The sequence below is a fragment of the Carassius auratus genome, chromosome 1 (genome assembly GCF_003368295.1).
Source record: "Carassius auratus strain Wakin chromosome 1, ASM336829v1, whole genome shotgun sequence".
NCBI classification, from domain to species: Eukaryota; Metazoa; Chordata; class Actinopteri; order Cypriniformes; family Cyprinidae; genus Carassius; species Carassius auratus.
The window spans coordinates 32,359,871-32,374,291 of record NC_039243.1 but is presented as its reverse complement, the minus strand read 5'-3'; the positions used below and the strand labels follow the sequence as shown (position 1 = coordinate 32,374,291).

Here is a 14,421-nt window from a genome sequence, read left to right as displayed (position 1 = left end):
AGGCCACATTGTATGTTACATTGTATTTCTTTACATGAGCAGGATCTGATGGATTTTGTAACTGAAGCAAAAACTCAAAGTCTTCTGGCTTTTTCTCCCTTGTATACATGGCTGTGGCTGCCTCACTCTCCATTTCTTCCTGTTCTCTTCCCTCTCTGTCTCATTGTATTGCCTTTCTTTCTAATTCTGAAATTTTTCTGTCTCTGGCTCAGTTCCAAGACCTTCACTTTTACTCTGTTGAATTGATTCTGAGGCATTTTCATCTTAATATAGAGAATGAATAACAAACCTGTTACAATCATATTTTAAATACAATTGTTAGGCTTTAGTGCTAATTAAATGTATGTTCTTGTAATATAATTACTCTTCCATTCAAATAATTTAATGTCTATCTTTCTTGTTATAAAACTCTAGCATATTCAGAATCCTTTATTGTCAGCCAGTTTAACAACACTTACCTGTAAGTGTCTGATTTGGCTGATGGTGAATGGGCTCTCCATCACTCTCTGAGCCTGCCTCTGCCTCATCTTCAATGGAGTAATAAGTAATAGACCTTTAATTTCATATTAGCATACAGCCTAAATCTATATATACATCTCATTTAGAGCCTATGATGTGTTAGTCTCAACTAAGACAAGTGATTATAATGGGAGATATACTTACAATAATTAAACAGACAAACTGTCTGCTTACTGTTCTATATGATGATTTAACCTGCTGGCTTGCTGGAGCTTTGAATCCATGTTTGCAATGTTGAACTGCCTTTAGCAGCCTCCCTTCCCTCTTTCTCTCTCTGTCTCCGTCTTCTTTTTGTGAAGGCATTGTTTTTTTGTTGTTTTTTTATGGTTGCCTTGTCTACAAAGTGTGCCAACAACAGAAAATGTAGTTATTTGTATTAGATCTGATCTGATCAGAGTACAATTATAATTTGATTAGACAAGCAGCTTCTTAGAACGTGGATATGTTGTACAAGTTGTTAGCACTAGTAGAAGACCAAGAGCACAAAACATTACCGACATAAATCAAAAAAAAAAAAAAAAAAAAAAAAAAAACACAAATGACTAATTTCGCAGATTCAACCACTGTCTTGCATAGCCTATCTGTTAAAGCGACAGCTTTCGTGAACTGTCGTGTTCACAAGCGCCGCAGACACATACTGTGAGGCCGGTGACACACTGGCTGCATGGCGTGAGCGCCGCGTGTCTGAAGCGTCCCAGAAGCGTGGTTGTGTCTTTACACACCAGAAGCGTGCCTGACGCGGCGCTGGCGCGCTGCTGCTGTAGGGGGAGACCGTTGACAGACCAGGCTCATGTCTTCATTACAACAATATATACTTTTTTCTACACACCTACGCCTACTGATAAAGGACACCGTCAAAATATTGACGGCGAAATAGATTATGTTTGACAGGTGCAATATTTGAAAATCGATAATTATTACTATTATTATTTTTTTAATTACATTTATATCTGAATTTATGTCAACCTATAGACTTTCAAATATCAAAATATCAGGAATTCATATGTATTTGTGTACAAAATGACATTTAAACACATTTTCCTATTATATTTAGCCTGGAAAAGCTTCCAACACGCGCGCGTGTCGCGGGTAAAAATAGGCGTCGGTTCTATTTCTAGCAAGCAAGCGTTTCACGCAGGCGGTCTGTAAGCTCTAACCTGTTAACATGGGAGCCGAATTAAAAACCGACACGCCACGCGGCTGAGACGCTTGCGCCACGCATCCAGTGTGTCACCGGCCTGGTGATGCTGCGGAGTGCGGAGCGAGCGGGAAAACCTGGAGCGGATTCGCAGAATCAACGGAATGCTTTGAGCGCAGCGGTGGGGAAAAGGGGCACCTCAGTCGATGAGGGCAGAGGGGCAGTGGCTCTGGCCACCGGGCCACCCCCCTGTGCACGGCCCTGCAGTAGTGTATTATTAAATATTTGCATCTACTTAATTTTATATTTAAATCATATTTTCAAAATGCATTTATTCATATTGCTTAGCCTCATAATAAAATATATTTTATTTTGTAAAAAGCATGAATGTGGTTTAAATATGGCAAACAAGCAGCAACAATAATATATCTGATAATGTAGAAACCTGGTTATTGTTTTTTTCAAACATATTTATTTTATTAGTACTATTACAGAAATCTTAATTGTTTCTGTATGACTAACAAATATGCATCATATCAATTTAAAAGACATATATTTTATATGCAATTCAAATATATTAATTTTACACATACATGCTCTAACAATGTTGTTTTAGTATTTTGCAGATCAACATGCTTTAGTTTTTATTGAATTCAGTAAATTTTGACCAGAAGGGGGAGCCATTGCACTAAAAACATTCAAATGCTCAAAGAAACTTTACTTGATATTTACTTGATGTCAGCTTTCTTAAACTTATTCACACTTAAACCAACATTTTTCACCAGAACTATTACATTAACTGTTATATAAATGATTTAATGTTGTGTAACATGTTTGTTTTAAAGCTTTTAACAAGAAGAATCTGTCTTTTCATCGTTTGCTTGCAGATGGAGGCAAGAAAGTGGACACTGGCCAAATATAATGAATAGAATTTAAGTAAGTACAGTAGAATTATTACTCCCTCCTTTACTCAAGACTTAGTCCAAACCTGGTGAAAACTACACAAGTTCTAGAACCTAGTCAGCACATATTCGCAGTACATGGACAGCTGTCTAGTGGTTATAACAGGAAACTCATTGCACTAGCTTGCAAATATTACATTTTCAGCACAGATCTGTAACAGATGTCGTGCATTTCTTGATTATTTACATTCACACGTCATATTTCAGGCTGAATTCAGGTTGTTTCCGAGTAATGGCGAAGAGTCTTAGACATAAACGGTTGTGATAACATTTCAAAACTGTACAACGAAACACTGGCTTCATATCAGTCACATGAAACTTGAACAGAACGGGGGTCCGCAGCACTGGATGTGATAAAGCTGTGCTGATTTGAAAGGGGAAAAACACACATGACTCACTGGGAAGTGTGGCAAGACAAGACATGAAGACATCATGCGTTCACATGCGTCACACGCTGTAATGTAATGTGTAAGGCATCATTTCCTGGAGCTGTCAAATGACATAAGGTTACCTCCTTCTTTATTTCCAGAGGAAAGCCCCTCTGAGTCGAGTCAGGATCAGAGTTCCCTGTGCATACTTTAGTGAAACTATGTTGTGATCATTCCTTTATTGAGATCTGAACTGTAATATGATACATATTTAATATTTCATGCTGATGCTTTTTAGATAACCAGGAAAAAGGAGCAAAAAGACACTACATTTGATGTTGGGATGTGCAAAAAACTACAAAAGCAATGACATTCTGCTGCCAGTAGAAATAGTTATTAGTCTAAAAAAAAATATTATCTAGTGTCTCAGTACATATTGAGACTGTTTATGGAACGCAATCAGTGTGAATAATAATAATAATAATAATAATAATAATAATAATAATAATAATAATAATAATAATAATAATAATAATAATGTACCATTCAAAGGCTTACCAAGATTTATGCATTAAAAATAAATAAAAGAAATCTCGTCTGCTCACAAAAAGCTGCATTCATTTAATAAAAAATACAGAACAAAATGTAATATCGTGAAATAATATTCCACTTCCAAACAGCGTTTTTCTGTTTGAATATCTATTAAGTTTAATTTATTTCTGTAATGTGCAGCTGTATTTCCAGCATCATTCCTCCAGTCTTCAGTGTCACATGATCTTCTAATAAACTGATTTGCTGCTCAAGGAATATATTTCTGATTACTGTAATAATAAAACACATAAATATCATGGCACACTCTTGTCAAGTGCCTAGATTGTCAAATAGACGTGAAGTGGACCTCTGACATATTAATAAACAGCAGTATTGTCTGTTGACCTGCACATCATCATCAGCACGGCTCTTACACAAACACCGACCACATGCACTTGCTTACTAACACAGACACAAACACAGACTGTGTCATTCTGTCGAGGCTGTGTCTGCTGACTTCTGACCCGCCGGGACATCTGGTGTTGATTACAGCAGGCGTGTGTGGACGAGGAGGGACTCTTGTGTGCTCTCCGTCTCGCTCTCGCTGGGAACAGAGTCCATGAGCCAGGAATGCAAACTTACGTCACGCAGACCGTGTTTTTCCCAGGATCAAGCGCTTTAGGGGAGCAGCAGGCTACACAAAGGCTAGGTGATGTCAGGAATGACAAATGAAGGTTTATGTGAACATAAACGGAGAGTATCTGAAGCCACATCAGCACTGGAGTAAGAGCATGACTTAATCTGGAAATGGATTCTTTGCAGTTGTTGTTGGAATATAACAGCACTGGTGAAGACTGATATAATATACAAACACACAAAGGTTTATAGATTACTCCACAAATGTCTACAGTAAACTCTAAAATTAATTCTAAACAGCACAATGAAAAATAACCACGCTCTCTTAATAAAATGATCGTTTGAGTTGGACATTACAGAATAAATTCCTTAAAATCCAACAGGTAATTTTGTCAAAAATGTACATGCATACATAAATAAATAAGGTATCTGACATTACTATACACCAGATTTTTGTTCAATTTCAATACAAATATTTATTATACAAGAACTACAGCTATAACATCGATATTCTTCGTCTTTAACAACAGTTTTAGAGATCGACTACATTCACCAAACAGTTTAAATTAATTTAATAAATATTATGAAATATTATGAAAGCAAATTGTACTTAATATAAAAAGCATTAATCTGAGTTTCAGCAGATTTCGAGTTTTAAGCATGCTTTGCGTCAAAATCTAAAAAGAGAATAAATGTTGAAATGAAGTGTAATTTAAATGAATCTGTGTTTCTCTCATTTGTTTTACAGGAAGCCGTATCTCTCAACAGATCCAGACACAGTGGACTATTTTTAGGAATTCGTCATTTTGAAAACTTTTCCAGCATTTTTAGATTGTTTCATAATGCCATAACTTTATATTAAAAAGATATTTGTTTAATATTGTATAATCCTCTTGGATGAACAAAGCAGATCTGTCTGTTGCACTGATCAGGATCCAACAGTTCACTGGAAGCCAATATGGTCTTTTATGTGCTTTTGATATTTAAGATATTCACCACAGTTATATGATAATCAATGTTGTTTCTTTATAATTTAATGATTGTTCCTGTCTTTATCTCAGTGTAAGGACTGCCTCAGAACTTCAGATGCATTAAGAAGCATTTCATTTAAATTATAGAGACATTAACTTTTGTAAATATTATGACATTGGCTGTATTATATTTTTTATTTTATTGCAGTATTGCAAGTTTGTGTTTACAATTAATAATGGAATTTAAATCATTTAATAATTTTTAGGAATTCACCAATGCATTTCCTGCCACGTACTGTATGTCATTTTACATTAAAAGAGGAATTATTGTCATCATTGTTCTTGTGTGAGTGCACTATACACAATCAATCATAAGATGTTTTGTAATGTTTTTAAAAGAAGTCTCTCATGCTCACCAAAGCTGCATTTATTTGATTAAAAAAATACAGTAAATTTGTTAATATCGTGAAACATTATTAAAATTTAAAAGAACTGTTTTCTATTTTAAAAACCTTTGAAGATGTCATTTATTTCTGTGATCGAAGCTGGATTTTTATCAGTGTCACATGATCCTTCGGAAATCTTTCTGATTTGGTGATCATATTGAAAAATATTGAAAAAAATATGTGTGCCATATTTCATTAGAGTACATTAAATACACAAAATAATCTTATTTAATCACCTAATATGATATGACCATGTTGGTTGGGGCTATTTACTGAAAGTGAACGTCCTGTGTGTTTCATGGTGCACCTTTAAATGAATAATTCAGTAAAGTGAGCATTCTTTCGTCTTGCTCCTGGGTTACACAGTTCCTACCGAGTGCATTTTCTAATGGAGTATGATGGGAGTATGAAAGCACATTGTTTATCTTTGAGTGAGGCTTGGAACTAAACACAGCTTTAAGCAAGAGTTCAGTTCAGGTTGACAGCCGTGGAAAACTTCAGCAGATGGAAGTCATTCCAGTTTTCCTTCTCCAAGTCTTGTCCGGTCTGTTTTGGTTTCAGATCCCTGTTGATATCAGGGGAATATGTGCATGTACAGTTGAGTTTTGGAATGATTCGTGAAGTACTCATGCATTAATGATTCCAAATTACAGATTTATTTATTTTTTTAATCTATTTGGAACTGTTTAAACTATATTTCCGATTGAACGGCTTTCGGAAACTTGAAGGAAAAAATCTGTATCAATATCAATATTTATTTACTAGTACTTTTACTGTTGAGCTTGTAAAGTACATTTATATCTGAGAGGTTATACCTTTTTTTTCAATGTGCAAAACAACATAAATATTTGAAAGTGAAAAAGTGAAAGTGAAGCGACATTCAGCCAAGTATGGTGACCCATACTCAGAATTTGTGCTCTGCATTTAACCCATCCGAAATGCACACACACAGAGCAGTGAACACACACACACACACACACACACACACACACACACTGTGAGCACACACCCGGAGCAGTGCGGCGCCCGGGGAGCAGTTGGGGGTTCGATGCCTTGCTCAAGGGCACCTAAGTCGTGGTATTGAAGGTGGAGAGAGAACTGATCATGCACTCCCCCCACCCACAATTCTGTCCGGCCCGAGACTAGAACCCACAACCCTTCGATTGGGAGTCCAACCCTCTATTGAATTCCCCTTGTCGTGTGATTCTTTGCTCCATTACACTGTTGGGGAATGTGGGCATAATTTGGGAAGGATCACCAACAAGCCAACCCTCCAGAACTGAGGTTGCTAGGTCGTCGACTGTCCTTCACATTTTTTCTCTTCTTCTGTGTTCCCTGCAGGCGGCTGCAGACTTAAAAATGAAGTGAATAAGTTGTATACCCTAATGTATTGTGTGTAATTTATTTGTAAAGGAGCCTGGGTACTCTTCTGTCCATTTTGTATTTTTGTTTTGCACTTTCATGTGTAAATAAAAGAGAAGTACTTCTGTACATTGTGTTGGGGGGCGCCAAGGAAAGAACTGTCTTCTGGGTGCAAATGCAGGGAAATATCTTTTAATAGTTAAAAGGCCAACACAGAAACAAATGACGGTGACAAGCCAAGATGCAAAAACACAAGTACCAGGAACTCTTACAAATCACAAGTACAGCCAAGCAGGGTGGCGGGGGAGACAAGAATATATAATCGGGAACAGCTGTGTGTGAGTGGATGCAACAGGTGTGCAGAGTGGACCAGGTGTGTAGTGTTACGGTGAATGAGTCCGGGAGATGGGGAAGTGGCGCCCTCTGGTGGTGAGAGGGAGGAACACCGTGTCCGGACTCATGAGTCATGACACGTTCATTTTTTTTTAATGCAGCTTATTTTTTTACACATTAAAACAAATTGTTCTATACATAATTGAAAGTATGTTTTACAACATAGCTTCGGTTTAACATTAGAAAAACAACATCATTTTGAGCCCAGCCCTGCCTCCATGTATTCAGGAGGTGAATCTTTGGTGAATGGCCAGCACCACCTCAGAGACTCGGAGCACAATTCGGTGACAGTGGAACGAGGCACATGTCAAACTCTCTGGAGACCATCTGTATGATGTACCACTGACAGACAGAAGAGAAACACCAGGGTCTAGACTGTGGCACTTCTCAGAAGATCCAGCAACACTGTCAGGGGCTTGCTGCTCAGAGCAAAGACATCAGAAACATGTCCAGTGCTGCCATATTCAGCTTTATCCTGCAGTACAAGGGTATAATTAGTACAATAAATATTGAGATAGATACTTTAGTAAACTATTTTTAGTAACTACCAAAACCATATTGATGAAAATCCACTAGTCATATTTAAAACCTTAGCTAAAGGGATAGCTCACCAGAAAATGAACTTTCCAAACCTGGAACAACTTAAGGGTGAGCAAAGGATCACAGACTTTTCATTTTTGACTGCCTACCTTGGTCAAGACAATAAACTACATAAAATCGCACCTTTGTAAGATATCAGTCAGCATTTGAACTGCTGTGTGTATGTGTGTTGTAGTTTTTCATATGTATCATTCATTTACTCAAGTAAGCTCCAAACCAGTAGGCTACCTGCATTTAAAGTTGTAATCAAACAAAGGAAGCAGCAAACCAGTGTAACTTACCTTGCGTCGGTCTTGTATATCACAGTCTCCTGCATTATGACGTAAAACATAGAAACAAAAACCATCCTGGCAGGGTTGTCTCTCTCCAGCTCTCATCTCACACCGTTGCTGTGCGACAGAGCTGTAATCGCCAACACTTGGTGGAGAAATTAGGAAATCCTGCAAAGGCGGAGCATCTCACGCACTTCGGAGGGCTGCTTTACGAAATGTGCACACTCAGCTTTGGGACACAGCTTAGGTCTCTGTCTAGTGCTTCCACCGATGACTCTGGGACATGAATCCTACACTATTCCTGCTTCTGGTATTGACAGCTAGCTGGACTGGATCTGGTAGGTGCTCACAGTTTAATTTTGAATCCTCTCTCTCTCTCTCTCTTTTATTTTCCCTATTCACCTTGAGTTACTCTTCTGTCTGCTCCATTCGTCAAAACATTTCAGACTTCTTTTGACCACAATGCACAATGATAAAATAGACAAGGTGATCAGATCAGCTTATAACTAGTTCTTTGACTCATTTAGTTGGATTAGTTTTTATGCAAAGCACAAAACAGCTCTCGTCGTTGCCGACGAACAGAGATAAGAGTGACATTCAAAAACGCTTAAAGTGGCTTAATCTACTAATACAGCGATATTAACTGACTAAACATTATACTAATAAATTATACTATGTACAAAAAAATCAGATGAGTCCTGAATTTGAATGCAACTCGTTTAATAGCACGTGAAGCCTTATGATAGTTTTCTATGGAAGGAAAAGGTTCACGTGCTATTAAACGAGTTGTATACTATATTAGTATAATGTTTAGTGGTTTTAGTCAGTTAATAGCACTGTACTAGTAGATTAAACCTCTTTAAGCATTTTAGAATGTCCCAGATATCAGTTCAGGACAAATCTATCTTCCTCTTGTTTCCTCGTTGCTGATTATTCGTTTCCTCCTTTTTATCTCACACTATCTCTCTTCTGAATATGAATTTTGATATGCATTATAAAGGTTATGTTTTAGTTGAGACGTTGAGATGTTGGTCACACTTTCCAGTCACTTTCACATTAAATACAGAATTAGTTGTGCTTTTATAAATTAAAGGTAGATGACTTTAGTAACACTTCCCAGTGACGTATTATGTGTTTATAGTAGTTAATATAACAGCTAACATAAAAAACAACACTTTTAACATCTTAATGTTAGTAGTCAACATAAAAATTAGATACTGTTTAATGAACAAACATGCTTATAGTTAAATTAATGTTAATGAACCATTAAATGAGTCTTTATTAATAATGGAAAAAACGGACTGTTTGTAATCTCTGGTAGATTTGGAGACTGATGCTCAGAAAACATCTTTCTGAACTGAAACAGGCCTCAGCTGAACCTCGTATAAAACTCTAGATGAAACTTCTTTAAAGTCACTTCTTAAATGTGTAAAGTAATTAAGTTGCATCTCATTACAGTCCAATGTGAAGACAATGAAGAGAGAGAGACTGAAGACTGTGAGTATCTGCTGATGATGATCACCTGATCATTTCTATCCGATGTGATGTAAACGTTTCCAAACACATTCTGCTAATTTACTGTTTTTGTGGTCATTGCTTCTCTAGAAAACAATGAGTTTAAGTTCTCACAGGGATGTTTCAAAATACATTTAGCTATTAAATGTGAGCCAAAGATATCTATCTATTTATCTGTCTGTTTATCTGTCTGTCTATCTATCTATAATCGTAAAAATATGGATGTCAAGATATCAAATTTTACATATATCACCCCCCCCCCCCCGGATTTAATTTTCATGTTCTAATTGATTTATAACACATACACCATTCAAAACTTTGCAGTTAGTACAATGTATTTATTTATTAAGAAATTAATAATTTTATTCATCAAGAATTCATTAAATTTATCAAAAGCGATAGTAAAGACATTTATAATGTTGTAAAGTTGTTTTTTTCACATAAATGCTATTCTTTTGAAAAGTATTCAAAGAACAAATCATTCTGAAATTAGTGTATTACAGTTCCACAAAAATATTGTGCAGCACAACTGTTTTCAACATTGATAATAATTAGAAATGTTTCTTAAATCATCATATTTTCATGATTTCTGAAGATCATGTGACACTGAAGACTGGAGGAATGATGCTGAAAATACAGCGGAGCGTCACAGAAATACATTACACTTTAACACAGATTCACACAGAAAACAGATGATTTACATTATATCAATATTTCACAATATTAGAAGAGAATAGCTTTCCTTAAAAAAAACATTTATATATAAAATATGAACCTGATTGTAACAAATATCATTGTGCAGACACATCAAAGGCCATATAACTAATGTACAGAGATAATGTTTTATGTATCAATGCTTGTTTCCATGTTTTTTTATGATTTATTCATTGCTTTAAAGATAATCATGGGGACGGCTCTGGAGATGGCAGGCGTTGGAGTACGTATTCATCTTCTCAGATGATAAAATATCCATTTATACTTTACACTCTCTAGCTTGGAAATTGAGCCTTTACTTAAATCTTGTTCATCTGTTTCTTGGATGTAGTCTCCACACCAAGCAGTGACTCAGAGCCGACTACAGAGACAGAGACAGAAACAAATACAGACGCAGACACAGAAACAGAGCCAAAAACATTGGGTTTAAAGATGTGCATTAAACCTGCAGGTGAGCGTGATAACAGTCTGTTATAGGAAAAAATCTGAATGGATGCACATTAGTAAATCAGTGTTTAAACCTACTAAGATGCATTTGTAAACTGCTTTACTTCACAAAACACACTTACACACACACACGCACACACACACACACACACACACACACATGCATGCATGCACACAGACACACTCATATTTACTTCATTTTTAACAGTTCCTTAGAAGGCAACTCAGCGATAAATGAAGGAAAACAGTGTGTGATAAGAACTTTTTATCATGTTTTCTCATCTATTTTTTCTTTTAAAGAAACTAAAGAAGATCCTAATCTGGATCATGAAGACCACGAAAAGGTGTCAATGTAAGTACACGCTTTTAAGAGCATGTTGTGTTTCTATCTGCTGGAAGTGTTTCAGTAGTTTAGTTTCTTTCTTAGTTCCTTTTAGCAAATATGTGGCTTACCCAGATGGGCAAAGTGTGTTGTGATAACATTTCAAAACTGTACAGTAAATGCAGAAAAGCGAACACTGGCTTCATATCAGTCACATGAAACTTGAACAGAACGGGGGTCCGCAGCACTGGATGTGATAAACTGTGCTGATTTGAAAGGGGAAAACACACATGACTCACTGGGAAGTGTGGCAAGACAAGACATGAAGACATCATGCGTTCACATGCGTCACACGCTGTAATGTAATGTGTAAGGCATCATTTCCTGGAGCTGTCAAATGACATAAGGTTACCTCCTTCTTTATTTCCAGAGGAAAGCCCCTCTGAGTCGAGTCAGGATCAGAGTTCCCTGGGCATACTTTAGTGAAACTATGTTGTGATCATTCCTTTATTTAGAACATTGTTAATGTAATGCAATCTGAACTATGATCTTTACATTTACATTTATTCATTTAGCAGACGCTTTTATCCAAAGCGACTTACAGATGAAGACAGTGGAAGCAATCAAAAACAACAAAAAGAGCAATGATATATAAGTGCTATAACAAGTCTCAGTTAGGTTAACACAGTACACGTAGCATGGGATTTTAAATAATATAATAAATAAAAAGAAAACAGATAGAATAAAAAATAAAAGAATAGAGCAAGCTAGTTAGAGGTCTTTACACATACACACACACATACATATACAATTGCATAATAAATGAAAAGAAAATAGTATAGAATTAGAGGGTCAAATGAAGATGGAAGAGATGTGTTTTAAGCCGATTCTTGAAGATGGTTAAGGACTCAGCTGCTCGGCTTGAGTTGGGGAGTTCATTCCACCAGAAGGGAACATTTAATTAAAAAATCCGTAAAAGTGATTTTGTGCTTCTTTGGGATGGCACAATCAAGCGACGTTCACTTGCAGAACACAAGCTTCTAGAGGCACATAAGTCTGAAGTAACAAATTTAGGTAAATGGGTGCAGAGCCAGTGGTAGTTTTGTAGGCAAACATCAATGCCTTGAATTTTATGCGAGCAGCTATTGGAAGCCAGTGAAAATTGATAAACAGAGGTGTGACGTGTATTCTTTTTGGCTCATTAAATATTAATCTTTCTGCCGCGTTCTGGATTAATTGTAAAGGTTTGATAGAACTGGCTGGAAGACATTGCAATAGTCCAGCCTGGACAGAACAAGAGCTTGAACAAGGAGTTGTGCAGCATGATCCGAAAGAAAGGGCTTGATCTTCTTGATGTTGAATAAAGCAGATCTGCAGAACCGGACAGTTTTAGCAATGTGGTCTGAGAAAGTCAGCTGATCCTCAATCATAACTCCAAGGCTTCTAGCTGTTTTTGAAGGAGTTATGGTTGATGTGCCTAACTTGATGGTGAAATTGTGATGGGACGATGGGTTTGCTGGAAACACAAGCAGTTCTGTCTTGGCAAGGTTGAGTTGAAGGTGATGGTCCATCATCCAGGAAGAAACGTCTGTTAGACAAGCTGAGATGTGAATAGCTACCGTCGGATCATCAGGATGGAATGAGAGGTAGAGTTGAGTGTCATCAGCATAGCAGTGGTATGAAAAGCCATGTTTCTGAATGACAGAACCTAATGATGCCATGTAGACAGAGAAGAGAAGTGGTCCAAGAACTGAGCCCTGAGGCACCCCAGTAGTTAGATGTTGAGACTTGGGCACCTCACCTCTCCAAGATACTTTGAAGGACCTATCTGATAGGTAAGACTCAAACCATTGAAGTGTTGTTCCTGAGATGCCTTTCGCCAGTAGCGTTGATAGGAGGATCTGTTGATTATCTGTGTCAAAAGCAGCGGACAGATCAAGCAGGATAAGGACTGAAGATTTGGATTCTGCTCTTGCCAGTCTTAGAGCTTCAACAACTGAGAGCAAGGCCGTCTCCGTTGAATGTCCACTTCTGAAGCCAGATTGGTTGCTGTCAAGGAGATTGTTGTGTGTGAGAAATGTAGAGACTTGTTTGAACACAGCTCGTTCAAGTGTTTTTGCAATGAAAGGAAGAAGGGAAACTGGTCTGTAGTTCTCTAAAATAGATGGGTTGAGGTTGGGTTTCTTAGTGGAGATATGATACACATTTAATATTTCATGCTGATGCTTTGTAGATAACCAGGAAAAAGGAGCAAAAAGACACTACATTTGATGTTGGGATGTGCAAAAACTACAAAAGCAATGACATTCTGCAGCCAGTAGAAATAATTATTAGTAAAAAAAAATGTATCTAGACCTTACAGTCCACTTAAGTAATAATAGTGTCTCAGTCCATATTGAGACCATTCAAAGGTTTGAGGTTTGAGTCTCTTCTGCTCACAAAAGCTGCATTCATTTAATAAAAAATACAGAACAAAATGTAATATCGTGAAAAAATATTCCACTTCCAAACAGCTGTTTTCTGTGTGAATATCTATTAAAGTGTAATTTATTTCTTTGATGTGCAGCTGTATTTCCAGCATCATTCCTCCAGTCTTCAGTGTCACATGATCTTCTAATAAACTGGTTTGCTGCTCAAGGAATATATTTCTGATTATTGTAATAATAAAACACATAAATATCATGGCACACTCTTGTCAAGTGCCTAGATTGTCAAATAGACGTGAAGTGGACCTCTGACAGATTAATAAACAGCAGTATTGTCTGTTGACCTGCACATCATCATCAGCACGGCTCTTACACAAACACCGACCACATGCACTTGCTTACTAACACAGACACAAACACAGACTGTGTCATTCTGTCGAGGCTGTGTCTGCTGACTTCTGACCCGCCGGGACATCTGGTGTTGATTACAGCAGGCGTGTGTGGACGAGGAGGGACTCTTGTGTGCTCTCCGTCTCGCTCTCGCTGGGAACAGAGTCCATGAGCCAGGAATGCAAACTTACGTCACGCAGACCGTGTTTTTCCCAGGATCGAGCGCTTTAGGGGAGCAGCAGGCTACACAAAGGCTAGGTGATGTCAGGAATGACAAATGAAGGTTTATGTAAACATAAACGGAGAGTATCTGAAGCCACATCAGCACGGGAGTAAGAGCCTGACTTAAACCAATCTGGAAACAGATTCTTTGCAGTTGTTGTTGGAATATAACAGCACTGGTGAAGAC

At 37.3% G+C, this 14,421-nt stretch overlaps 1 protein-coding gene across 3 annotated transcripts in view; it reads left to right on the top strand.

The window, feature by feature from the left end:
• LOC113107890 (transmembrane protein 154-like) overlaps positions 1-13,522 on the top strand; it is a 19,943-nt gene extending 6,421 nt beyond the window's left edge. The window contains exons 8-9 of one of the 3 annotated variants that reach the window (XM_026270728.1): positions 2,545-2,593; positions 13,430-13,522. In XM_026270728.1, the coding sequence (XP_026126513.1) occupies positions 2,545-2,579 (35 nt within the window). In that variant the 3' untranslated portion in view covers positions 2,580-2,593; positions 13,430-13,522. Of the gene's footprint in view, positions 1-2,544; positions 2,594-3,285; positions 3,416-4,902; positions 5,459-13,429 lie in introns of those variants that run through there. The other 2 variants (XM_026270711.1, XM_026270720.1) reach the window with 2 other exon arrangements.
• Positions 13,523-14,421: the final 899 nt, after the last annotated feature.